The sequence below is a fragment of the Meleagris gallopavo genome, chromosome 2, assembly GCF_905368555.1.
Source record: "Meleagris gallopavo chromosome 2, MGAL_WU_HG_1.1, whole genome shotgun sequence".
Taxonomy (NCBI): Eukaryota; Metazoa; Chordata; class Aves; order Galliformes; family Phasianidae; genus Meleagris; species Meleagris gallopavo.
The window spans coordinates 101,366,271-101,393,401 of NC_139405.1; the positions used below are offsets into that span (position 1 = coordinate 101,366,271).

At 36.0% G+C, this 27,131-nt stretch overlaps 1 protein-coding gene across 1 annotated transcript in view; it reads right to left on the bottom strand.

Annotated features, from left to right (window-relative positions):
• Positions 1-570: 570 nt before the first annotated feature.
• Positions 571-27,131, bottom strand: part of APOB (apolipoprotein B) — a 36,332-nt gene continuing 9,771 nt past the window's right edge. Inside the window, exons 10-29 of the mRNA XM_010707978.3 lie at positions 26,204-26,431; positions 25,897-26,014; positions 25,647-25,793; positions 24,474-24,685; positions 23,972-24,209; positions 23,244-23,420; positions 22,764-22,955; positions 21,970-22,137; positions 20,585-20,796; positions 19,852-20,034; positions 19,501-19,622; positions 18,519-18,729; positions 17,052-17,227; positions 16,710-16,897; positions 16,304-16,449; positions 14,895-15,271; positions 6,366-13,946; positions 5,471-5,585; positions 3,691-3,874; positions 571-2,575 (exon numbers count right to left, since the gene is read on the bottom strand). Coding sequence (XP_010706280.2) covers positions 755-2,575; positions 3,691-3,874; positions 5,471-5,585; positions 6,366-13,946; positions 14,895-15,271; positions 16,304-16,449; positions 16,710-16,897; positions 17,052-17,227; positions 18,519-18,729; positions 19,501-19,622; positions 19,852-20,034; positions 20,585-20,796; positions 21,970-22,137; positions 22,764-22,955; positions 23,244-23,420; positions 23,972-24,209; positions 24,474-24,685; positions 25,647-25,793; positions 25,897-26,014; positions 26,204-26,431 — 12,796 coding nt within the window. The 3' untranslated portion in view covers positions 571-754. The remainder of the gene's footprint in view (positions 2,576-3,690; positions 3,875-5,470; positions 5,586-6,365; positions 13,947-14,894; positions 15,272-16,303; positions 16,450-16,709; positions 16,898-17,051; positions 17,228-18,518; positions 18,730-19,500; positions 19,623-19,851; positions 20,035-20,584; positions 20,797-21,969; positions 22,138-22,763; positions 22,956-23,243; positions 23,421-23,971; positions 24,210-24,473; positions 24,686-25,646; positions 25,794-25,896; positions 26,015-26,203; positions 26,432-27,131) is intronic.

Here is a 27,131-nt window from a genome sequence, read left to right on the forward strand (position 1 = left end):
GAGGATGGAGGGGAAAACATTTTGACTTCCATTCTATTCAGTGATATCAGTGAAACATTCACAGTCAAACAAACTCATGAAAAGTAGAAGTTAGACAATGTGATGTCAAGCAAGAGATATCACGGGGAAACAGATAAGAAAAAAAGTATTTCTGAATCATAAATTAGCCACTGAGAAAAAAATTCTTGGCACATCTTTTTGAAAACTGATACATGATAGATTTATTTTTTCTTAATAAAACTTTTCCGTTATCTTTTTTTTTTTTTTTTTTTTTTTTTGTATGTGCTCTTCTCTTCTTTTTCTCCCAAACTTATCTATGAAGGTATTTCTGCGCTAGGAAATAAATGTACTTCCAAGTTATTTTTCATCTGGCTTACAAATGTGACCTTTATTTTAAAATCCACTTTTTCTATGTATTTCATAGTTTTCGTGAATATTTACAAGTATTGCACATTACTTGCTTGATCCAACATACATGGAAAACAATGCAAAGACTTCCATTGACCTTGAAAATTGTTGGATTCAGCCCTATGGCCCAAGTAAAACTAGCTTCAATGAACGACACAAAAATGTAATAAAGAACTCATTTATTGGGTTACTAAGCTTATTAAAATAACCTACTGTAGATTATTTAGTTTTCAGTTATAAATTCAGATTCAAACAGTATCTATCTGAAGTTCCAGTATGTTAATTGCTGTTACTTTTAAATACATTGTGGTACAAACTTATTATTTCTCCTCTTCTGCATGTTCATTCAGGTCTTCATGCGCTTCTGTATGTTTTCCACAATCTGCTGAAGGCTCAGCTGCTCAGTGGCAAGTTGTTCATCAATGAATGTTTGCATTTCTTCCCATTTCCTGGTGCCTTGTTCAACGCCTTGCTGAATTAGCGCGCGTGTTAGTTCCACTTTATTTCTGAGTGCCTCTCTGCTTTTCTGGGGCATTTGGTTAATGTACTCCCAATCAAACGGCACATCTATTCTAAGCTCTCCTTCACGAATAGCTATGTATGGTTTTATGCTGTCAGCTGTTGCTTGCTCAAACCAACGAAGAAGCTCAAAGATGTACTTCATGAATGTAGAGTACTTTTCTACAGTTAGATCAATTAACATTTTGGCCACATTGATTAGCTTTTCTTGAGAATCACTAAGCTGCCCATTGATCTCCTGGAGTTTTGTTTTAACTTGCCTGTTAAGCTCATTGATTTTCCTTTTAGCGACTGCAGACCAATATCGGACTTTTTCTTGAGCAGCGGACGAGAGCTCCATAACCTTCTGTCTTCCTTTTCCTTCAACATCAGTTATAAGGTCATAATATTCCTGGCTGTAGTTTTCCACCAGTTCTCTTACTTGGTCTGTGAGCCGTGTAACCAAGTCAGAAAGATCTTTAACATATTCATTGTACCAAACGACTACTGTATCTATTAGATTCTTCAGCAATCCTAGTACCTTCTCTTCTACTTCATAGTATTTCACTGACCATCCAAGTGTAGTAGGATCAAAGTATTCTTCCCGCAATGACTTTATATAGAGGAGCAGCTGGTGCAGTTTTTCTGAAAGCTTCTGTAATGTCTTCTGGCTAAAATTTTTCATTTGAGAAATGTACTTTTGAACATTTTCTGCCAAGGATCTAAGTTGCTCTGCATAGTCTGAAGCCATTGCATCTTTGTACAGCTGTTGCATTTGGCCTTTGATGTCCTCAAAATTTTTGGACTGCAAGCTTCTAACCATACTTCCTGCCTTCTGAAAAGTTTTTTGCACCACTTGCTTCAGTAGGTTAAGCTTTCCTGCGAAGTCAGCTTCTCGGAGAGTAACAAAGGTCTGCCTGATTTTCTCCTGCAAATGTTTCAGCATTTCTCTAATTTGATCAAGTACATTACGACCTCTGAGGATGGTTTCAGAAGCAGGAACTCTGACTTCCAATTCATTGATAGCTACAATCAAGGCATCAAAGTACTCCTGAAGTTTTGAAAGGCATATATCTGCAGTTTTTGCAGCCTTCTCTGTAGTCATAAGGTATAATTCTTCACCCGTATACTTTTCAGACAGTCCAGGAACCTGGAATTTTGTGGTCTTCAGGAATTCAATGACTGAGTCAATTAGGTGTTTTATTTTCTTGTGATATTCTTCCATTAGGTCAACTGTAGCATCCAAAAGCCTTGCTTTTATTCTTTGGTAGTCAATCTGTTGAGCTTGATCTGCTGCTCTTTTATATAGCTGTCTAGCTTTCACCTTCATCTCCTGATATTTGTCAGAGGCTTCATTGGCAGCTGTGCGAAGCTGAACATCCAGTTGATCTATTTGTCTTACAGCAAACATGTAAGCTTTGTCAGCATTATTCTGCATCATATTCTTCATTATGACAGTGGCATCACTTATATCCAGTCCCATATGCTCCTTATAGTACCGATTAACACACTTATAGACAGCACTTGTCATTTTAGGTACTTTTTCTTTGAAACCCAACAGCAAGTCTTTGGCAGCATCCTCTTTCCAGTTCAATTTTATTTGAATCACGTCAGAATTTCTGAAGGATATTTCACTTTTTAATATGTCAATGTCCTTCTGAGGAGCAGACTGAAAGCATAAAACAAGATAAGTGTAAGGGATTTTGTAAACAAGATGAATCCAATGCTATTTATAATGAACGTATTTCAATATTCCCATTCTGCATCTTTTCAATTTTATTATATATTAGGACACAAACACTACACATTTTTATCTACTGTATGCTTGCTGTCATCTTGAGAGGTTAGTTTGGAACAAATTATTGTACCAGACTACTCTGTGCTTCTTTTTACAGGAGTACTATGGCATAATTTAATCTGTTTTTTGTTTGTTTGTTTAAATCTGACTCTAAGTAGGATTTTTCCTTCCTTTCTACTAAATTCCCATGATTTCTCATAAAGCATGTGAATTATTTAAGAAAATGAGTCTTCCAGTAGTTCTTGAAACTATTTAAAGTTAATTCAAACTGCTTCTCATTAACATGAAAACATAAGAGAATTTAATTTTGCAATCATTTAAATCTATGGTACAATTTAGAATGAAAGCTACTCAGAGAAATTGAGGATCCTCATAAAAGAATCTATTTACATTTAAAAAAATCCAGTTTTCAGTAGTAAGTAGTGAATTATGTGTTAATTATGATTCTTAATATAGTGTATCATCTTGGAATGTATAGTTTAAATATTGCAGTATGTCAATCATAGTAGCACATTTTGTTAGCAAATCTGATAAGGTTTTTACTTTTCATATGGTCACATGTTAATGGATTCAAAAAGAAGATACTCTGTGGATGATCTAATGTCTTTCATTGTAGTGATCATAATAAAGACCACTTCTGAGGTAAGTGTAAATAGCCTAATGGGTATATGCCAAACCCAATCAGTGGCTTATAAAAAAACTAGTTCAATAATTTCATCATTTTCAGCAGGTATGTTTTCTTGATCATAGGAGACGGCAAAATTAATTGTACGAAGCTGAAATGGTCTCTTCTCATAAATGCTACTTTTAGAATTTGCAAGACCAGTATAGGCAACAAAAACTGTAGTTACTGATAATACACTTTTTGTTCCGACAAAGAATGGTTAATTTATATTTTAGCACCAATACATACAAACTTAAAAAGGTTTTTTTTTATCTGACAATGCTCAGCTTTTTTTTCTTTTTATTTGTCATATCAAGCTTACCAGAGTTCTGTAGTAAAATTTCTCTTTGAGGGTGTCAGCTTCTATTTGAACAAGAAAGCCCAAGATCCCAGCAGAAGGAGAGGATCCTGAGTAGGATATCATGCTGTCAGTCATTTGATAACGCACGTGAATGTCAGCAAACGTTGGGCTGATGATGTCTAGTGATGCAGTATTCTCCACAGCTCTGTAACAACAATGAATTCATAGATATGAAGAAATACAATAAGATAGCACAGGCCCTGAGGAAGTACACAATGCAATTTGCCTAAATATAATACAACCTACTGTATTATATCTATCTACATAAGCAATAAATTTGTAACAAGAAGACGGTTTTATTATCCATGTTTCTTAGGATTTAGTCTAACACATTCAAAAGTTCATGCTATTTCAATTTTTCCTTTTTTTTTTAGATAATATTTTGAGCTGTATTGAGAATTTTCATTAAATCATGAGAACAAATCAAAACATTCAGCTACACCATTATAAGCTTTCTAGGCCTCTAAAAGCTGATTTCAGTTTTTCCACCAATTCAAAGTATAGAAAGTATTTTGTGTCTGCTTTTTTACTTGCCTTCACTTGCCTTTTGGTCCCTGGGATATATGTTGTTTGGCCACAACAACCCCAGGCAATGCTATAGGCTTGGGGCGGAATGGCTGGAAGACCGTATGTATGTGGATTGTGTGAAATGGACCCGGGGGTATTGACTGATGCTCGGCTGAAATGAGCCAGCAGTGTGCCTGGGTGGCCAAGAAGGCCAATGGCATCCTGGCTTGCATCAGAAACAGTGTGTTGCCAGCAAGAACAGGGAAGTGACTGTCCCCCTGTACTCAGCTCTGGTGAGGCTGCACCTCAAGTACTGTGTCCAGTTTTGGGCCTCTCACTGCAAGAAAGACATTGAGGCCCTGGAGTGGGTTCAAAGAAGGACAAAGCTGGTGAGGGGTCTGGAGCACAGGGCTTATGAGGAGCAGCTGAAGGAGCTGGGATTGTTCAGTCTGGAGAAGAGGAGGCTCAGGGGAGGAGATCTTACTGCTCCCTATAACTACCTGAAAGGAGGTTGTAGTGAGCTGGGGTTCGGCCTCTTCTCTCATGTGACTATTGATAGAACTAGAGGGAATGGCTTCAAGCTGCACCAGGGGAGATTTAGGCTGGAGGTTAGGAAATGCTACTTTTCTGAAAGAGTGGTCAGGCACTGGAATGGGCTGCCCAGGGAGGTGGTGGAGTCACTGGCCCTGGAGGTGTTCAAGGAACGTTTGGATTTTGTGTTGAGGGACATGGCTTAGTGAGTACTATTGGTGAAGGTGGATGGTTGAACTGGATGATCTTGAAGGTCTTTTCTAACCTACCTTGGTGTTTCTGCGATTCTGTGAAACACAACACTTGCAGATAAAAAGAGGCAGTTAGAAGGTCATCCCTGTAATCTGCAGTACTGGTACTTGTGAATAAAAATTACTCTTTAATGGTTTGTGTTTACAGAGGCCTTCAGTGAAAAAATGTGCTGTTGGCCAGATCTAGAACTGCTCTGATTATAAAATGCTGTGTTTATAGCTCAGCAATGATATGAAATAGGACTACTCAGAAAAAGTGTGATGGATATGCCCAGGGAGAATAGCATTCCAGCTATCTCAAGATTGAAAGTGTTACCACCACTAATAACAGAATAGTTACATAGATTCTACTAATTATAGCAAGGCACCCTTGGGCATTGGTTTTCAAAGCAACATGTACATAATTGGCACTTTTGTCTATAATAAATTATATTATCAGAATAAATCTTTACCCAAATCCCAGAACAGCGAGATCTTCCATGTAGTTTGCACTCAAGTCACGATGAGCAAAGCTGCCTGTGGTCTTCATTACAAACTTGTCTTCTTCATATTTGTAGTTTGAAACAACTGTGAAACACATTTCAGATGTGTGCATTACCATTACAATTTATCAGCAAACAACACAAAATATATGTCAAGCTATCCACTAGAAGGCCAGTTGTCAAGTGTTTTCATAGTATTAAAATTATGCATTAAAAAAAAAACAACCCTGAACTTCAATTATGCCTCAAATAAAAAGACATAAAAATGCTTGTTCAATCAGAGTATATAAAAATTCCACTTTACCCTATGCTTACAATGACAGAGGTATAACATTTTGCATTTATGCAGGCCATAAATAGGGATTCTAATTTCTTGAGAGTTTATAGTTTTATTCTGATGTATTTATTATTATTATTCTAGAATCCAGAACTAAAAGCAATATGGGACATCTGAGCTTTCTGAGTTGGAGTAATTTTCAAAATCAAATATAGTCAGTTCATAAGGAACGGGGTAAATATTTCTTTATGTGAACTGAACCACATAGAAAGTCAGCCTACTTTCTCTCTTTTACATGTATTATTATAAGTAATGGAGGAATGTCACGATGTCTGCAATTTAAAGTAAGAAGCAACTATATAATAAAGAGATCTTTTCCATTTTCTTTTTTTTTAATAGCAGAGCATGCTATTAGTTATCCACACATTTTGTCATCAGTCTTCAGGATCTCTGACTAATCTGACGGGGATGAAAAGAGAACTGTTAAACAGATAGCAACCAATTCATAAGCAAAGTCACAGAAAATAAATGTGAAAAACATATAGCATTTCTCCCAGAATTGTGGCATACTGAATTTTAATGCCTTACCATTCAGGTCATACTCCAGGAATTGTAATGTTGAGCTGCAGGTCGAGTCGATGGACACTTCAAAGGATTCCTTTTTATTTGTTAAATCTGTTCTCCAGGTAACGTTATACAGAGGCGAGGCAACTTTCAAAGATCCAGTCAAGGCACCAAATGATGGAATGTAAATTCCAGCAGGCAATGACAGCTTGAGAGGGGGGATCTCAATTTTCTGTTCAGGAATCGTAATGGTAGGCAGATCAAAATCTGCAATCTTATTAGCTACTTCATCCAGATCCACATGGAAGCTGCCAAGAGAAATACTCTTTGGAAGAGTGAATTGAGACACAGTTATTTGGTATTCTGGTACTGTCACCTCAAAATATGGTATTTTGTATTCTTTTAATGTAATATAATTGGCTCCTACATCCACTCTGGGGAATCTTAGTTTTGGAAGTGTGGGTAAATTTACATCAAATGGCATTATGTTTAGTGTCTGTGGAATTTTTATGTTACGCAAGTCAATGGTGTACGCTGGGACCTGGAGAGTAGAGAATGGAACTCTGAACTCTGGAGTGCTGAGAACAGGACTTGGAGCCTTTAGGTGTAACTCTGGAATGCTGAATGTGAAGCCATCACTCAACCTAATCACAGGCACAGGGAAAAAGTAACCGTTGTCACTCTTTGTGTATATAAAGGATGCTGAAGCATTTAAGTACTGCTTCCTGTCAGCAAGGGTAGTGACATCCAACTTCAAGATATCCCACAAGCTCTTCTTAGAAATAGGACAATTAATTCTTTTCAGGAAGTCCATGTATCCTTCCAAAGATCCAGAAATATCAAACTTTGCATTTGACTTTTCATTTGATAATTGCATATCATGTCTCAGAGATATCGACTGAATTTGGCCTTCACCCTTCCAGCCAACTTTCTGATCTGTAGGACTGATTTTCATTAAGACAACCTGATTAACTGAGGCTGTGTCCAGGAAGGAATTTGGCTGAGTGGCTTGAATCTGAAGATCTGCTGACACTGTCCAAGAAGCCAGCTCGAAGGTTGCTTTGCATTTCTGAGATCCTGTCGTTGTGAAGAGAGGTGTGTATCGTGCATAGTTTTTCCCACTGTGCTCCCAGACTGCATAAACACGACTGGTAGATGCTTCAACTGCAAGTATTTCTTTCATTTCACTGTTCCAGAGTCCATCTACTTTGGAGTTGGCCGCAAGCTTGACAGATGACCGAACTCCATTAGCATGCAGATAGGTGTTTGCTTCATGATCTAGAGCTCCCGAAAATGAATATCCAGTGTAAACTGCTCCATCGATATTCCCCTTTGTTGATGTTTCTACTGACAGGTAAGATGTAAGAGTCTCTATAGCAAGTTTGTGAGCAACTCCTCCCTTAGAACTGATGCCATTCTTAGGAGTAGTAAAGTCATATGTTACTTTTAGCCCTGAAGAAATAGTGGGTTTAGATTTAGTATTTCCAGAAAGCTCTTGGCTGAAATTCATTTTAAAAACTGGTGTTTTTATTTTTGCATTTGTGATCATTGAAGCTTCCAGGTTCCTCTTTGTAAGACTAATACTGTGGTCATGACTTCCTTCTAGAAATTTGTTATTATTCAGGGACAGTGCTGTGGCCAGCTTCAATCCTCTTTTTCTTGTCAAACTGGTTGAGCCATCCAGCTTAAATTGTAGTGCATCAATGGCAGATGAAGATGAGACACTAAGGTGCCCAGCAATATCTGACTGATTAAACAGCCCAGCATTTGCAGTCAAAGTGATCACACTGGATTTAAATGAGAAGTCATAAGTAAAGTTTCCCATGGTAGGAATTAAGATCTGGTTTGATGGGCTGTTAATTCTGAATCTAGGAAGCTTTAGAGTGCGTAGGTCCTGTGGAACATGAAGAACTGGAAGTTCCAGAGAAGGTAATACTAGTGTGTAAGATGGTACTGAAAAGCCAATAAATGGAACTGTGAATCCTGTTGTGCTTATTTCTTTTGGGAGCATGTAACCAAAGGCTGGCATCTCAGCAGTAAAAGGAGAAACCTCAATATTCACAATTGGAATAGTGTATCCTGGAATCCTGAAGGTCCGTGGCAGTTTGTTCAGTGATGTCTGTATTTTGTATTTGTCAAATTTTGTTTTGGCTTCATTATATGACTTTGTGAGAAAATCTAAAGCTGTGTTTCTTCCTCTCTCAAAATATTTGTTGAAGAAAATTATGTATTTGTTAAGCGCTTCATGCACTGTGGCTAAAGGAAGTGGGATTGCATGCATATCTTTGTTTTTCTCATACTGAGCATTCAAATTTAAATCAAAAGATTGTCTTGTAGTCTTCAATAAATCCCTCAGGCCTGCCTGTTCCCACAGTGAATAATCTTTTAGCTGGGGTGTCTGAATTCCAGTATAGGGAATGTGAAGCTGAGGAATTGTTAGAGGAATATTTAGGAAGTCTAAATTAGCATCTCCACTCATTTCGACATGAGCTTCAATTCTGTCATCATTATTGCCAGCAGACATGTTATGGGCATACCTGTACTGATTGAACCTGCCAGTAGCTTGCCAGCTGACCTGCTGAATGGAAGAACTGAGTGAAAGACCATAATTATTCAGGAAGTCAATCTTGCCAGTCAGTTTCATCGGGAAGCTGATTTTCACATTTCCGTCATTGTTGGTTAATAGGCGAATTTCAAAAGGCTGTGCCAAGAAGAAAAATTCATTATTTACAGTTCCAGTAATCCGTCCATTGAGACGAGCATTGTGAGAGCCCGTTAATTCTACTTTCATTCCTCCAAGCTGTCCTGTGCCTTTTACATTAAGAATGCTACGTCCCACACGCTGTGACTCAATTTCAGACTGAACCTGAAGTGTTGCATAACTTAGGAAACCACATTCATATCTCATAGATTGGCTGACTTTCAGGTACCTGTCGTTTATTCTGTAATCAGCAAAAAATATAAGAATAGGGCCGTCAATCCTGAAGGTGGCATGTGAATTGTGAGTGCCTTCATCGGAGAAGTTAGGAGAAGTCCACTTCCAGTTTCCTTTGCCATTGGAGGTAAATGATATGCGTCCTGCCTCTATCTCTGTTGTCATGTTATTGACCAGATCAGCCTGGCTGGAAAAGTCAGCTTGTGGAATATTCAGTCTGTGAGAATATGCTGTTCCACTCTGCATCTGAATTTTTCTTTGCAGGTTGACCATTAAATTATTTTGAAGTTCTATTGAATTTTTTGTTGCAGAGAATTTTGCTCTAGTTTCAGCTTCACCTGACACAGAAGTCCCTAAAAATACTACTTCATTGGTATGGTCCACTTTAAGGAACTTGTGGCTGACCTTCATGGAATTTTTAAGCTTCAGCTGTTTCATTTCAGGAGCCAAGATATGTGAATCTGCAATAACACTGAAAACTAAGAAATCTAATTTGGATGTTGCTTGAGCTGAAAGAGAAGTCACAAATTCTGGACTGTTTGCAGATGTTGTAGTATTATGAACTTCAGCTTGAGTAGAAAGTGTAAAGAATGGAGATGCAACCGTAAAAGCACCAGACAATTTGCCAAATGTAGGAGCAGTCACTGTATGTGGGATACGTGGAAGCTGGAAGTCTGGTATCTTCAAGTCAGGAATCTGGAACTCATTTAGATTTAGTTTTGGAATTAATAATTCTGGGATTTCCAACTGAGGCATTTGTAATTCTGGAAAAGAAATCTCAGAAAAAGGCATATCTCTCATCTTCAGATCTTTAAAATATAAATCAATTGCTGGCAGCTGAAATTCACCAGACATGAGTTTGTCTATCATTCTCACAATCTGAAATTTAATCTCATTTAGGTCAATTGTATAAGAAGGAACTTTAAAGGTATTCAGAACGGTAAATTCTGGGGTAGTAAATTTTGCTGGGATTTTTATGTCCTTTAGTCTCTTAATATTTATCTCATAGGAGGGGATTTTCAGATCAGTCAGTGGAACAATGAAGTCCGGTGTTTGGAAAGTTGCTTCCCGAAGACTTCGAAGACTGAATTCAAAGGCAGGTATAGTGACTATAACTGTTCTTATTTCAGGGACTTTGAATCCTGTTTCAATAAACTGGTTTAAATTTTCAGCCCAATTTTTTAGATCGTACTTTTCAGCCAAAGTAACAATTTTTTTAAAAGCTATGTTCCATTGTTCAGAAATGTATATGACAACTGAATTGTAGAACTGGCTTATCTTTTGAAGATACCATTCAAATTCCTTGGAGATATCCATGTCAGAAATCCTCTCTCGCAGATCTTCCAGATGCTCATTTACTTTGGCTTTCAGATTAATAAATGTTGTCGAGTCGATGAGCTCCTTGAGCCAGTTAATTATAGCAACAAGCTTGGTGTCCCTTATTTGTTCTATGTATTTTGAAACTACAGTACTAAAATCTCTTATATACTGTTTCAATGCTTCTGCTTTCTGTGGAAGTTCTAGATTTCTGAGTTCCTCATTTATTTTCTGTGTCATTTCTTGGATTTTGTTATTTGTGTCATCAACAAACTGGTTATAGTCAAAAGATTTGAGTTTTTTTATAATCATGTCTAGGAATTTGTTGAGTTTCTTTATCATCATTTCATAATCAAAGGTTTGCACTTTCTTGACACCATCATCAATAAAAGCCACAATTTTATCAAAGCATGTCTTCACATCAATTTTTCTTAGGTAGGTCATCATTTTCCGGACAGTTTCTTTTATTCTGTATTGGTTAAGCAGTTCTATCATTCTGTCCAATAAAAAATACATGTGCTTATCAAGTTCATATTTTACAATCAGTTTATGCATGTGACCTCGGAAAGCACTGATCTTCTCAGGCACTTCATACTCCTCCATCCAACTCAGAATAAAGTCTTTGATTTGTTGAAGAACTTCTTTCATTTTTTTAATTGGTAATGAACGCTTCAATTTTTCTAATACCTGTTTAACATCAATCACTTTAATCTTCCGTTTCAAATTTTCTGCAAAGCTTCTGATATCAATGTTCTGAATCTGAATCTTGAGCTGTTCTAGGTTCTCCTGTATCCTACTTGTGATCCTGTACTCATCATCTACATTTTTAATCCAAGCCATAGTGCTGCTTCCAATGTTGCTGGGGTAATATTGATTAAAAAAAAATTGTAACTTCTGAATAGTATCAACTACAGTCGTTCTTATCTTATATTTTTCATCTAGAGCTGTCATTTTTTCAACTATTTTGTCAAGAAGTTGTGCAATAAGTGCATTAATGTCAAACTGATCATAATTCTCTTTGATGTACTGCTCTATTTGTACCAGGTAGACTTGAAACTGGAGCAGTACTTCTTGAAGATTATCCAGGGCTTTTTCCAGAACAATTTCAAGATCATCAGATGTTATTTTATAGTCCTTTGTGAAAGCAATCAAATTAGTTTTTATGGTGCTAACTCTGCCTTTCAGATCTAATTTGTCCATGTAATCATTAAGGTTCTGTGGGAATTCATCTAAAGTTGCCTTGTATTTGTTCATATATTGATCTATGTCAATGTTTTTCAGGTAATTCTGTACAGCCTGCAGCATGGATAGAATGGCACCTCTGATTTGTTCGAAGTAGACTGGCAAGTGTTCCAGGAATGGTAAGTTAATAACATGCATATCTTTATTTTTGTCATACTTCACAGAGCCAGAGATGCTGAATTCTTGAGGCTCTGACATGCTGTCCCTGAGGCCTAATACATCAATTACATTAACTTCTTCAGATGTGAATGGTAGTTGGATTGCTGTATCCATCACAGAGAGATCTGCTAAAGCTCTTCCACTAAGTTCCACACCAATCTTTTCTGCATCATTGTAAGCATTGATATCTTGTGAATACATGTTATTGTTTAGCTGACTTTTCAATTTCCAAGCACTCGACTGCTCTGATGGAGTAAAAAGCATATGAAATTTGTTATCAAGCTGCGTAGCGTATCTTCTCATAGATTTGAAGCTATGACTGGTAGATCCTCTGTAATCATGGGAGAAGGTGAAAGCAAGAGGCTCTGCTTTGAACAGCATTTTGCTATAAAGGTCTCCTGTGTGTTCACCCAGAGCAATCAGCTTTCCATTACCGTTGGTGTGGACATCAGCAGTGATAGTGAATGGAGCCATAGTGGAACGCAGAGCATTGCTGAAACGGAGAGATTTGGAATCACAGTTTGTGTTCATAGTAATGGAGGAAGCCAGTCCTGCCACATTCAGATTAACTCTGTGACTCACTGCTGCACCTTGGACATTTGCAACTGTGTCTGTTTTAAAGTTTGCAGTTAGATCAGCATATGTAATGGTGTAGGTATGTCTTACTTCATCTGTTCCATAGGCTGCTCTCATATTGCCACCCAAGTTCAGCTTCAGAGGCTCAAGGAGCAGTTCTGCTTTGTTGGAAACTTCAGTCTTGGTGTATTTAATATTATTGTTCAGCTTAGCTGTAAGTGATCTGGGCTGTAGCTGAAGGTCAAAAACATGCTTGTGGAACTTGTCAAAGCTGAAGCTGTTGTCTAACTTTGAAACAAATGTTAGGGATAAGCCAGGAATATTCAAGTCATTTGTGTACTCCAGCTTAATCTCTTTGAATGACCCTTGCAAATTATTTGAAAATTTGAGTCCTTCTCTATTAATTCTGAAGTTTAAGACATGTTTATTGTCCATACCCAGAACTGTACTCTGATATTCACTTCCCAGCGTTATTTCTGTTAAACTCACTCTTCCACCTAGATTGAATTTTGCATTGTTTTTTCCATAGCGCCCGGATGATGACAGTGACATAGAGCCTCCAGAAGTATCAAGTTTGGCATTCATTTCACTCTGCATTGTCAATGGACTAAACTGCACATTTGTAGTTGCACTGCTGGCTAAACCATACTGATTAATGTTGAGTGATGACTTATGAGCAGCTCGATTCCTTTGATCAGTCAGAGAGAAATCAGTGTTGAAAACAAGATCCTGGGAACTGAGAGAACCTGCGAACAAGGCATAATATTGGATTTGCTTGTAAGTGGCTTGGTACTCAGAGCGAAGTGCTGCCATCTTCTTTGACAAAAGGAATTCGAGTTTATTGACAGCTGCAAGATGTAGATACCTTCCATTTGTTTCAGATGTTATTTTCAGCTGGCTATTTTCATACTTCAGTGAAGCTGTGTTCTTTAATAGTCCATTTTGTACATCAGAAGCTGAAGTAATGGAAAATACACCATCAGTGTATCTACCAGATAGATGATTGGTAGCTTGAAGGTAAGAAGAATCCAACCTCAGATTTGACTTCCCTTCTAAAACTCGTCTCTTTTCATTGTATGAGCTTGACATAGTGTAAATGCTTCTTGCAAACACAGAAGCCACTTCCAATTGCCCCTCTATCTTGACATTATTAATATTCATGTTATTAGTCTTTTCAGAAACAATATCACTGGAAAATGAAAGCTGAGGACCCAGAGCACTGGATGCCATTAGAAATACGGTACAGTTTGAAACTGATGTAGGTTCATAACTCTTTGTCCTTGACATTTTAAAATCCGAAGTTAAGAGTCTGTGCTTCAGATGATTTTCATATGCACAAGTGAATCCATTTCTACTATAAGATGCTTCTCCAGAACCTGAAATAGGAAAAAGGAGACAAAAGATAACAATGTAATGTATCCTTTTTTACTTTAAGATGCCATTTTCTCCAGTGCCATTAAGCTTTCATATGACTGCTTGAACTGTAGTTAATGTTATAATAATTCTCTTTAAAGGCAAAAATGTTGGTATACAATTTTTCTAAAAAAATTCTTTCTATTTTGATATTCAGGCTAAAAATTTAAACTATAAATAAATTAAATGTCTACATTACTTTATTAAATATAATCACAAGATGATGCAAAGTTATGTTATTATTTAAAATTAACTAGATGGATTCTTGGGAATAGCTGAAACTAGAGCATAGCTGACATTCTCTTTTATTTAATGTTGCCTTTATCATACTTTGTATATGATGAACAATTTAGAAGAGACTAAAGTTAGCCAGTCCTTTTGCATTTTGAGAACACAAATTGCAATTTGAGAAGAAATATCTTAAAAAAAAAAAACCCTTATTTTAACTCTTGACTAGTCTGGATCTGGACTAACTCTATGTGGTAATGTCAGTATGTGGACTTATACAAATTATAAAAAATATATTTATATACATATCTATACACAGAGAGAAGAAACTGGCAATTACACGCCTGCCTGATTTTGAGAAAACTTAACTAGTCAAATATACAACTATTTATCTGATCGAGCCTCCAGTTGTGAAGAACCATACTTCAGTATGAAATAGATTGGAAAATATACACCTTAAGATGGATTATTATTAATCCATTATCAATGGATTATTTGACTTCACCTTTAGTTCCTAAATAACGAATTCACATAACATCTTTAGAAACAAAGAGGTTACAGAATCTCTTTCTTTAAATAAGCAATGTGAAAATGAAGGTGTGATACGTGATACATTAAAAAAAAAAAGGTACATATCATCAAAAGAGTTTAGCCAGTGTTACAGAATCGGAACATATTCTTACCTTTCATGTTATAGGATAGTAGCTCAAAAATGGAATCAGCATTCACAGTGTAAGTAGTTCCTATTCTGGATGTTTTCTCTGTGCTGCTATTTGTCAAAGTGTACGCTGCTGTCCAGTTGTAATAGTTGCTGTGCACACTAGCGGAGACTTCTAAAGCACCAAATAAAGGCACAAGAAGAGGATAGGATTCTGGAACAGTAAATGCTGGCATTCTGTATTCCTGTGATGGTATGTTTATTCCCATAGACTCTATTACCAGACGAGGTGTTTTAACAGTCTGTGGCACTCTTATTTCATGGGATGATCTTCCACCAAATGGTAATGGAATATTAATTAGAAAACTGTTTTTATTGAAGCTGTATTTGATCCGGCCTTCACTAGAAAGTAAAAGTGATTCCGTTAAAAATTATGCAACTCCATGACATACACAGAAATGATTTCTACTGTATCCTTACTTTAGGTTTAGAGAGAAGTGTAATGACAATCTATCAGCATTTTTACAGCACTTATCTTCAAAGCATTTTTGACATGAATTCTGTCAATGTTTTCCCCTTTATTTTATCAGAGAGATAAAATAAAACTGAGAGATCAAATAGTCCAGAATTACATTATTTCCATAAGACCTAGGATTAGAATTCAAGCATTCCTGGGTCTTTGTTCAGAGATTAACTAACCTAAGCTCACAGGTAGAGAGTGTCATTCAAGCGGTCAAATATGAAACTGCTATCAATCTTGCATTTGATTTTCTACTCTAAGAATCCAAATCTAAATCTGCCTTATGCACATTCATGAAAAGATGCACTAGGATGAAAACGATCCTCAAAACAAAGGAATTTGAACAAAAATTGATGACAGTCAGAAAATTTCTAATGTGCACTGCTGATGAGAATTTAGGAGAAAGAATATTTTCCTTTTTAATACTTGGCTTATGAACACAATGAAAGCAATAGAGATATAACATTTCATATTACCACTGTGAGAGTACATGGAAAAGCAGTACAAAGACAGATAACAAGCAATGCTGCTTCCCATCTGTTTTTATAATGCAATCTTAAACTTTACATTCATTTTTTCCATCAATATTTCCCTGGTTCATGAGCAAGCTGTACAACTATGCTTCAGTTTATCTCAGCAGTAGTTGTGGGTGTACCAATTTAGATATTTCCAAGCAAAACTATTCCTTGAATCCTTATGCATAGGAATTGAAGCAATGTGATATGAACACTAATTGGCAAGAACAATATATGCTAGAAACTGCAATGAAATCAACTGTATGTGAGCATTTTAATATCTAGATTGTGTTGGCTGGTTTATGGTTTAATTTTGTAGCGACAGAAGAAATACTCTATTTGTCTGTCTGTCACTCTCTCTTTTTGTTGCTCATTGCTTATCATAATTTCTGTAGCTACCTTTTCAGGAAAAGTTCCTCAGGAACAGTGATAACAGGTAGTTTAATCTTCTGAATGTTCAATTCTTGGAGTCCACTTAGTTTGGCTTGTAGAGTCTGGGCATAGGGGACATCTTTTGATGACTTTTGCAACCAGGTGTTGGTTGCCTGTTGGTGCAAAGTAAATGGCATGTTTTAGTATTTCATAACCTTTTACAAGTTATATAAATTATTTGAAATCCAGTGTAACTATTCATATAGCACTAGGCATTTGGTAAATTGGTTGGCTTGACCAAAGTTGAAAAACTAAAACTTATTCAAATTGAATGCTTTTACAAAACTGTCCCAGTTTTCGTTTCCTTGGGGAGACAAAAATTAATCAGGACTACATGCTGATATTGTAATTGTAACTGTAGATTGAAACATACCACAATAAATTGTGATACAATATGTCGCATTGTCATATCTGTAAGAGCGACTTTCCGATCCAGCAGTTCGTTGGCATACTTCTCTAAAGTCTTTGAGTAGTCTGAAAAGTCAACTTGGAAGCCAGAAGACATTCTGCCCACAGCAGCAGTGGCACCTGAATTCCACTCTAGCTCAGCTGTTTCAGAATCTGAAAACAATGGATAAAAAAAAAAAAAATGGATAAAAAAAAAAAAAGGTAAAACTGGTAATATTTATGTTCTATTTAGGGATATAATATAAAGAAAGGTAACAAGATGTTTACATTTAAAGGCTGTACACACGAATTATGTTTTTGCCCATACCATATCTGAGAAGAACTCTTTTTGAAATTGTATTCCCATGAGTTTCTACAGCTGAGCTCATCTGAAGGTATCCTTTGGTGGGTGAATAATTAACCAGTGCTTCAGTTCTAAGTTCAGTTTGCAGACGAGGAATAGAAACTGTGCCTCTTAGCATTGCTTCTTCCATTCCAGCATATCTATGAAAGTGAAATGTAAATGTGAATATGCAACATTTCATTCTACTGTTTTACTTATGTTTCAGGAGCAATTTCAGCATTTAAAAAGAGTGTAAAAAGCAGAATAGGTGTTATAGACACAGAACTAATCAAACTTGTAAAGTTCTTTGAGTCAGTGACTGTCTTCAGCTCCCATTGGTTACTTTGGGAATTTAAGGAAAATTGTTAAAATATGACTGTGTGAATATACAAAATATTAATTCCTTAATATGTTCAGTATAATTCCATAATACTGAAACTGATGGAAATACCTACCTGTCTGGTAATATTCTATTTGAACCAAATTCTGAACTCCTTATTCAAGCTGAATTCTCTGCTAAGGATACTGAATGTGACCATGAATAAGATAGAAACAAAACAGTTGACAAAATATATTATGCCACTGGGCTTCATTTTCCTTTGCCCACATTTATTTTATATCTTGTAACTTTGTTGACTTGAGCAAAATTCTAATATTATGTTAGTGCAAATGAAAGGGAATTGAGGTCTCTGACATCTGTCCAAAACTCCCACTGATATCAGAGGCAATTCTGCATGAACAGCAAAGACAAAGACTCCCTGGGGCACCATCAAGATCACAGAATTCCATGGAAGATTGAGGTTTATTAAAGAATGTGATCAGCTCATTTCACCATGGGCTTGTGAGGCAGACAATTTTAGAAACCCTGGCAGGCTGAACATTTTTGTTAGCTCCCCTGTAGATGTTCCCGGAAATATTCTCATCATGAAGCGTGGGAATTTTTACAGGAAGCTCTCAGCTATTTTTGGTTTTGTTGCTTATTGAGTTCTCGTAGGGCCCTTCATGGGGAGATGCAATAACTTCGTTAGAGCTGAATATACCTAGTAAAAGCTAATACCTCTCTGTACAAACTTTGCCTTGCTTATATCCTTGGACCATCACACCTGCAACAACTCTAGAAAAATGTCATCCTTATAGTTATGTTTGCAAACATGGAAGAACCACCACTCAAAACCTGCAATACAAATTACACACAAACAAGTGGTACAAAGGATCACTTGGTATATATTAGGTGTATTTATTTTATGTATATGCGAGAGATAACAAGTAAAATATTTCAAGGATTTTCAAAGGGGAGTTGAATGACAATTTTATATGTCTATATGTATATATATGAGCAATCTATCCAAATTGGGATGTTATTTTTCAAAAAATTTCTACATTCAATAAAAACTTCAGTTATCGTATACAAAGATATCTGAAAAAGTCTGAAAAAGTGGTCTTCTGAGTTACCTTATTTGTCCAGTAAGAGTAACTTCAGAAATCTTCTTGTTATTAAAGTCTATAACAAAGGAATATGCTTTCTTCTCAGAAACAGATTCATCAGTGATTCTGAACTTAGTACCAAAGTCAACATCAAAATCTGGAATGGAGACGTCACTGGTCAGAATCTTCCTGTCTCTATTGTACTTAAAGGTCAGTGTGGCTTCATGCTGCTTTACACCTGAAAAATATAATATAGCTTTGTTATTCACGACCATGGAGCATTTTTGACTTTTCTAAGAAGGAGAAAAAATAGAATCAGTTGGAAACTATACCACTCTGAAAATCTAAAGAAAGCCTAAATGGGTCTCAGAAACAGGCTGTGTTTTTTTCCTCATCTTAGAATCATAGAATCACAAAGTTGGAAAGGACCTACAAGATCACCTAGTCCAACCATCCTCCCATTACCATTACTACCACAAGCTACTAAACCACATCTGGTAGCTCCTCATCAAGATGCCTCTTAAACACTGCCAGGGACGGCGACTCCACCACCTCCCTGGGCAGCCATTCCAGTGCCTAAGAAGAAACTCATCATGGACTAATCCTGCCACTATTTTTGTCACATAAGGTTTGTTGTCTCTCATTAAAAAAAAAAAAAAACATCTTGTGTTTTATGCATTTTTTCTCCATTTGTATACTTTCATATTTCATCACAACTGTAATTTTCCTATTGTTTATATAGAAATCATTAATTTCTCCTTTTCCATTCTTTTGCTCATTGACATCAAAATTTAAATCTCATGAAGAAATTTTTAGAGATACAAAATCATGAAGAACACGTAATGTGGTTGCAAATATGAAACAAAATGAGAGTGATTGGGTGTCAAAAGAATGCATTATTTCATACTGTAAATAGCTCTACTGTTATTATTCATAAAAATCTTTTTTTCAGTTCAGTGACATACAGATCAAAACAGAGCTAAACCATATTTCTTTTTCAGACTCTTACCTTCTGCTTGTACTGCAAACTTTAATGTGTCTACCAGGTCATTTCCCTCTCTCTGCAGATCATAGTTTGCACTTGCAGAGTATTCTTTCACTTCCCCTGTGGACACTATTTCAACTTCAAATCTAAAGGAGAAGTAAACAAATATCTTGTAAATAACTGATTTTGCTATGATCACAAACAGGAGGAATCAGACAGTTCTCAAAAGCTCTCTTCCTGAGCTGCTTATGCTTGTCTGCATTTCAATATTTTTAAAGGTAAGTTTTAGGTAAAAGGGATAATAAGCGATAATAAGCCCTAAGAGGGAAGGTTAGTTAACCCAAAATAGACATAGTCAAAGCTTTCCTAACTTACCTGGTTTCTCCAGTCAAGGGATAATATGGAGCTGCCTCCATGGAACTGGCATTAGAGTACAATAATTTAGTGCAGAAATTTAGACCAGAAATAAAAGGCTTGCACGAAGTTGAGAATTCTCGGTTCTCAGTCAGAGGTGGAATCTCTTCAGTTGTGGTTGGAGACACCAAATGTAGTGTGTTGCTGGAAAAGAAAAACAACTCATTTATCCCCAGAACAGGAGTTTAGATATTTGCACGTAAGTTGCTCTATTAGTAATGTTACACTCTGAATAAAAATAACTGAGGCAGGGGCTTAACGAAGTAACATTTGGTGGTTAAATGATCAAGTAGTGTATTTTTACTATTATTACAAGTATTATTAGTGATAATTATAATTTCATGTATTGAGCCATATATCCCCTCCAAGTAATGTAAGCAGTTCATTTAAATTCCATTTAAAACCAGGCATTGCTAATACAATAATTTCATGTGAGAGAAATCAAAGCAATAGAAATGGTAAGTATCTCATTGGAAGTTACAGCAAATAGTGACAAATTAAAGAATCTGCAAGGCCTGGCTCCTAAACTATTTACTTATCTTACAAGAAAAGTTATCCCAGTTTTACAATGCCTGAGATTTTTCTAAACTGAAAATTTCTCTCTGTCTTCCCTAATCTCTCAATTCTGTCATAGTGAAAAATGAAGAAAAGAAGGGAAGAACACATCTCAAAAGTTCTGTTCACTTCCCATTACCTGATACTGAGGAGCTTTGTTGGTGTCTTCGGGGCAGGAATGCTGAATTTCAGCTGTCCAGCTTTCACACTAACATGTGCTTCAATTCCAGACTCATGGAATATATTGGAATTCATTTCCACGCCACTTCTAGCAAATTCAGGCATGTTTATTCCCAGATGTGTTACAAACTCAACTGCTACTGAAGGTTTAGCAATGAGTTCTGCTTGCATCTATTTAATAAAAGCAAAATAATGTATTTCATTTTCCCAAAATACTTTTTAGAACACAATGTCCTCATTCTTGATAATCTAGAGGTAGATTTTGTATAATTTATTTTGCTATTCAAAAAGTTGATAGCCAAATCAAATCAGCTGAGGGAGCAAGTTAGTGACAGTTGTCATGCAGCAAATACAGCAAGATGATAGCACTGGGAAACCTTACACAGATGTACTCGTTCTGCAGAAAGATATTGTACAGGAAGTTACTTGCATGTATCTTTAAATCTGAAAACCAGAACCAGTTTTCCACTGTAGAGAAAATATAGCAATTCTCCAAAATAATGAGTAGAGTGTTTGAAAACTTTGGATCAAAGATTTCAATTTCTCTAAACAAAAAACAGCTTCTTTTCAAGCTTTTGGTTTCACCATTACAGCAAGAGGGGACAGGATGCAAAATTCTGGAAAAGATTCCACAAGTAATGTAATGGCAGCCAAGAACAACTTTAAAGGCCTTTAAAAAAATTTACTTAAGTACTGTACACATTCTCAAATTAAAAGTTCAGTGAACTGAAACTACTGAAGACTTTATATAAAATATTGACTAAAATAGAACAAAATAATTACAAAAACTGAAAAAAAAGTTTCCAAATATTTCATTTAAAAATTTAACTGGAGAATGTATTTTGTATTTGTATGTATACATTCACTGTAATTTTTAAAATTGTAAAATGTTTTAATTCTTACAGAAAAGTTTCGCTTAGCTCATTTTCCAATACTTCTTTTAACTGGAAAGCAAAAATTTCACTTTAATTTAGTTACATCAAAATTTTTTATTAACTTTTTGGTTTGAACCAAATTCACATGCTGCAGCTTTTTTGCACCATTCTCATTTGAGATCATGGAGAGAGAAATGCACAGGCAGAAGAATTGGCTGTAATGGATTATTAAAATACATTTAATTCATAAATATCATTATATCACTTACTTGACTTATTATATGCATTACTTCTCATTTGACTGTAAACTTTATCCATGAATTAACTGAAGGCCTCTAATGAGTAAGTTCTTCTTTATTTCAAGAGTATTTTATAGTTTTAAAAATTCTTTCGGTGTAAACAGTTTAATCCCTAAATGAGGTTGCTGAGTATTAAGAGAAGACAAATAAAGAGAGCTGCTGAGACTTACACTTTTTTGATGAAGTTTCACAGCTACTTTGGCTCCAGGCGTCACTATTCCAGACAAGGCAAACTTCAGTTGCAAACCTGCTCCAGTTGGGAGTTCAAACTCATTGTCCATAAACATATAGTGGACAAATAAGTCCTTGTCAACACCTCTTGAGATGGCTTGTGCAATCTGTGAATCAAACAAGGAAACTAATATTAACTAATCAATGCTGGATACTAGATTTTATCACATGCCTTGATATACGTAATTGAATATGAATTGATAACATGTAACGTTCTGACTTCCCCAAAGTCAATAGCAAAATGTCTTTTTGACTTCATCAAAAGCAGTGTTTTACTATGTATTTCTGAACTGTACTACATTCTATTTTCTTTTTAATATGATATATGATTAATATATCATATTGATATATGATATATATCAATTAATATTGATATAGATATCTCATAATAAAAAAATCAGTAATATACCATACTGGCTAGCACTGAAATTTCATGAATTGTTCCACAATATATCACAATTATGCAACAATATCGGAACCCTCCTTTTTTTCCTTTCCTTCACCCATCTACAAGAAGCACTCTACTTAGTTATTGATAGGTCTTTATGGGTTCCTTAGAGTTCTTCAGACTAAATTTAGATATTTCTTTTTAAGTATTTTTATTTTACGTGACCAGAGTAGGCATCAAATATACATTCTTCATATAATATATCAATAAAATCAGAACTTTATAAACAATTGGTAGAAAAAGAAATAGTGGTGAATAATGCATGCTGAAAAATCAGAAGCATACCATTTCAGGAATTCTCTGAAGAGTTTTAACACACTCTAGAACCACGCTTCCCAGCAGTTTGAAATCATTGAGTTTCATGTACCCAAGCTCTTCTCCCAGGATTCGCAGAAATGCTCTTCCTTCAGGGGCTTCCTTCTTGCTCAATTCTTTTATCAGTTTTTCAAGGTTAAGAATTATTGCTTTAGTGATCTCCTGAAAATTCAGTCAGAAAGTAGTAAAATAGATTTAGAAAACTCCGTAAGGTCATGTATCTAGAATAATGACACACTGAATATCAGTTAATGTTGCCATTCATCCTTCCTCCAGACAAAGGCACATCCCACATGCCATGAAGAAAGAACACTGTTGAACAGCATTAAAGACTTCCATTTTAGCGTACTAGAAAAGGAGAAAGTTCATATACGATAAACACATAAGCTCTGTAATTACTATGTAAATATAGGATTGCTGTGCTGCACAGAGAATGCTTTCAAACTATACCTGATCCTGCTTGCCATCATGGGAGTAACCAAAGTAGTCAAAGAGAGCCTTGGAAACCTGCTCTGGCACTTTGCCATCAACCCAGTACAGGGCCTTGCTTGCAGTATCTGGGAAAAATCCCTTCTCTCCAAACAAAGCTTCCAGTGTTGGTTCAAATCCCTTTCCATCCAAGCCAAGCTGAAACGAACAGAACAATGTCATAACTGAGAGAGGTTCTCCACTTTGTACCTTTACAACAAACAGACTTTCTGGGGAACAAAAAATGCATTTACTGAATATCCTACAAGTCTATGATTCTTAAGGGAAAATATGCAAGATAAGAGAGTACTCGATCTTATGATTAATTTTCTCTCGTCGGCGACGTCCAACATAAAACCTACATATAGGCTGTATCTCACTTAGAATCTACTATGAGTACTTCAGTGTGCCAGTAATGACTCATTAGCGTGAAGTCCATTTGTTACAGATGGGTTCATTTTACCCTAGCTGTGGCCTTTAATAACTCCAACAGGGTCGTCCATCCAGGCAATGGCAAGTGACATCACATAACGGATGGCTTGCTCTAAAGCCCATTGAGATCAAATGAAAGTCTCCTTGTAAGCACAGTGATCTTTAGATTTCTCCCAAAGCTTGTAAAAACAATACATTATTCATGGAAAGTTGTTATAAGCAAACAGAAGAGAGAAAGAAAACAGATGAATGCTAGCAAAGGCTTTTGATAATTGTACCTCAAAGATATCACTTGGGCCAAAACCATACACATTCAGGGTGGTTTTCAGCATAGTTTCTTTAGGAACATATCTGTTTGGATCAAATATCACATTCCCTTCTACTTTGGCAGAGATGGGATCGAGGCCAGGTACAGAAACTCTTTTGGACACTTGATAATTCTGTGAGAATTTTCTGAAATCTTTGGCTGTTGGAACCTCGTTTCCTTTCAGTGCTTCTTCAACATGGCTTTTTAGACTAGGAAAAAGGACAGCAATGCAAATATGATTAGTATGAAGTGCAAAAAATCTTTATCCCTAAGTGAGAGAATTCTTGAGTCACTTGCAGACATTCATACAACTGAGGTGATTGTATAGCAATCACACCAGCAAACAAACAAACAAACAATCAATCAAATGAAAAAAACCATACAAAACTCACACTACTAAAATCACATTCATCGCAGTTATGGAAAAACTTCGTTCTTCTTAGGAGACCAGTATGTAACAAAATTTTACTTACTCTTCAATGCCTACTTCATCAGAATCTAGAATGTTGGCAATGTGTGAAGCGACAAAGCTTTTCACTTGCTCGTTCTTCTCCCTTGTGAGGATTCTCATAATCTTTGTGAGATCACCTGGGGAAGGATTCTTCATCAGTAGCAGATAGGTTGCTAGACGTTTATCTGTAGGTGCATCTCCTTCCTGGAATTCTCTCAGAAGTGCTGAACGATCCTACATAAACATAACAAGGTTGTCATACTCCTTTGGGAATAGACAGCATGAGATAATTTCAAGTATGTAATTTCTTCAAGACTGCATAATTACAAAGTATCCTTTTTTTCTAAAACTGGTTGAAGTCTTGTCATTGATAATACTCTGATATAGTTTATTTTCTTAGATCTTCCCACAGAAATTACATTTTTATTAAAATAGATTTTCTTACTCTGTATCTCACAGATTAATTTGTTTTTTTCTAAAAATGACTTTCTTGCAGGGGAATCTGAAGTGTTCTGGTCTGCACAAAAAACTTAAAATTTTTATCATTCAGTTTAGGGAAAGGAGGTGATCAAAATGCCTCGCTGTAGGAAAACTAAAACATAGGTTGAAAATAAATAGTAACAGAAATAAAAAATTGAATGCCTTAAACGGAAGTAAGCCTGAGGATGTGGGCTCCACATGATTCTGGGCTCCCAGACTCCTTAAGCTTTGCCTGGAAACAAGATCTCACCTTTTAGGTGAGATGAACTTATTGATGTTGAAATTGTCATGCCATTGTAATGTAAACACAAATCTAAGCAATACTATGAATAACAATGACAACAATGTGCCAGTATAAAATAGCAACCTGATTTTTCTTAGTAAATTCATTTAGATTTGGATTCATTCCTTATTTAAACCCAGCTTCAAATAAGCAGAATTCCATTTAAGTCACTTACAGGAAATTTCCCATTTAAACTCAAAGCATCCATGTAAAGCAGCTTCTCCTCAAAGAAGTAACATTCACTGAATCAGAAGAATTTCTCAGACACGTGGATAGAAAGTAAACTAACTAAAGAAATTCTATTAGAGCAGGAGGCAGCTAAAAGGAAGGTAGCAAAATTATGAATTGATAGGAGTGTCCTATTTTATTCAATTATTTATGTGAACAGTGAAGGTGGAGTGAACACAGGTTATGCTAGTTCTTGTGTATTACCTCTTCTGTAATGGTCATTTTCCGGAATGCCTGTATGGCTGCTTTTTGAACCGAAAGTGATGCAGCTTGATTTCTGATACATGTTTTAAGAGAAGACTTCAGACTGGGTTTAGCTTTCTCCATTACTGCACCCATGTTTCCAATAGCCTGCCAATGATGAAAAACAAAGAAAGATGATTAATTTCTTTCTCCGCTAACAGAAGCAAAGTAATATATGTGCTATGATAAGGAGAGAAGCAAATAAAAATACCCGAAGTGTGAGATATGTGAGTTCAGCATCTCCAGAACACTCAGTGCCAAGCAATGATACCATGAAGTCAGCAACATCTGTTATTTCCTCTGTCACAATCATCTTCTCATTATAAAACCTGAAGCAAAAAAAAATGCATTAGAAACAAATGGTTAAAATGGGAAATGTCTATTTATTCTTTTATTTCAGTAGAACAAATTCAAGAGAATAGCAAAAAAAAACCCTCCAGGAGGACTAGTCTTATAGTTTACACACTGTAATGTTCTCTTGATGTTATTTTGTAAAATCACATGCTGCCATTACTTACTTGGTAACAGCATGACTCAAGCCATAAAAGGAAGCTCTACTTGGCTGATACTGGGCCATGTTAAGCATTTCCCGGATTCTCTTTGGAGTAGGAGAAGGCAAGAGTCCCAGGGTATATGTGACCAGATCAACCACAAGTGGATTCACGTTCCCAGTTCTCAGTATCTGAAGGACTGCACTGTAACACTCTGGAGTCCCACACTGAATCAGGGCCTGAATCGTGATGGAACTGAAAGGAAAAGTGATGGCTTTAATTAATGAATTTCTTGTTTGCAGTTATTCCTGTATGCTTCATGTTTGAAAGAAACATTTAGCATGTTTGCTTAGGTCGGTTAATATAAATGTGTGGTAAATGTATGGTCAGAACTAAAGCACACAATTGCTAATCAGGAAGAAGATGCTTAATTTTACAAATTATGGTAATACATGATTAGATAAGAACAAGATGAAAAATATTAACAGTACTACAATTACACAGACACATCTATTTTTTTCCATGACTTTGAGATTTTCCATACTTTCAGTATTATAATACATTGAATCAGACTGAGGCTCTCTCTCTCTAGAGACTGAGGACATATACTATGCATAAAGTGTCTGAAATCCAGCCAAGACAGGAATAGTAGGATTTACGAGTGGAGGTCAATGTCAGTCAAACCAAAGGTTTGTGCCCTTACATGCCTCTAAAAATCTCACTTTCAAAGCTGTGTTCTTGGAATCTGGAATTACATTGTCCTTGAGCAAAACTAGATCAAAGATATTTGGCCATAATAACATGTTTACTGGATTGCATCAGGCATATAAACTTGGCTTGGTTGTGGGGAGGAAAACCCTACACTGTTATATTCAAATAAATTTAATTTATAGTTCAGTTTCTTCATTAAATGAGAAGATTTGATCAGGTAATGATGCAAGCAATATTAGTACTT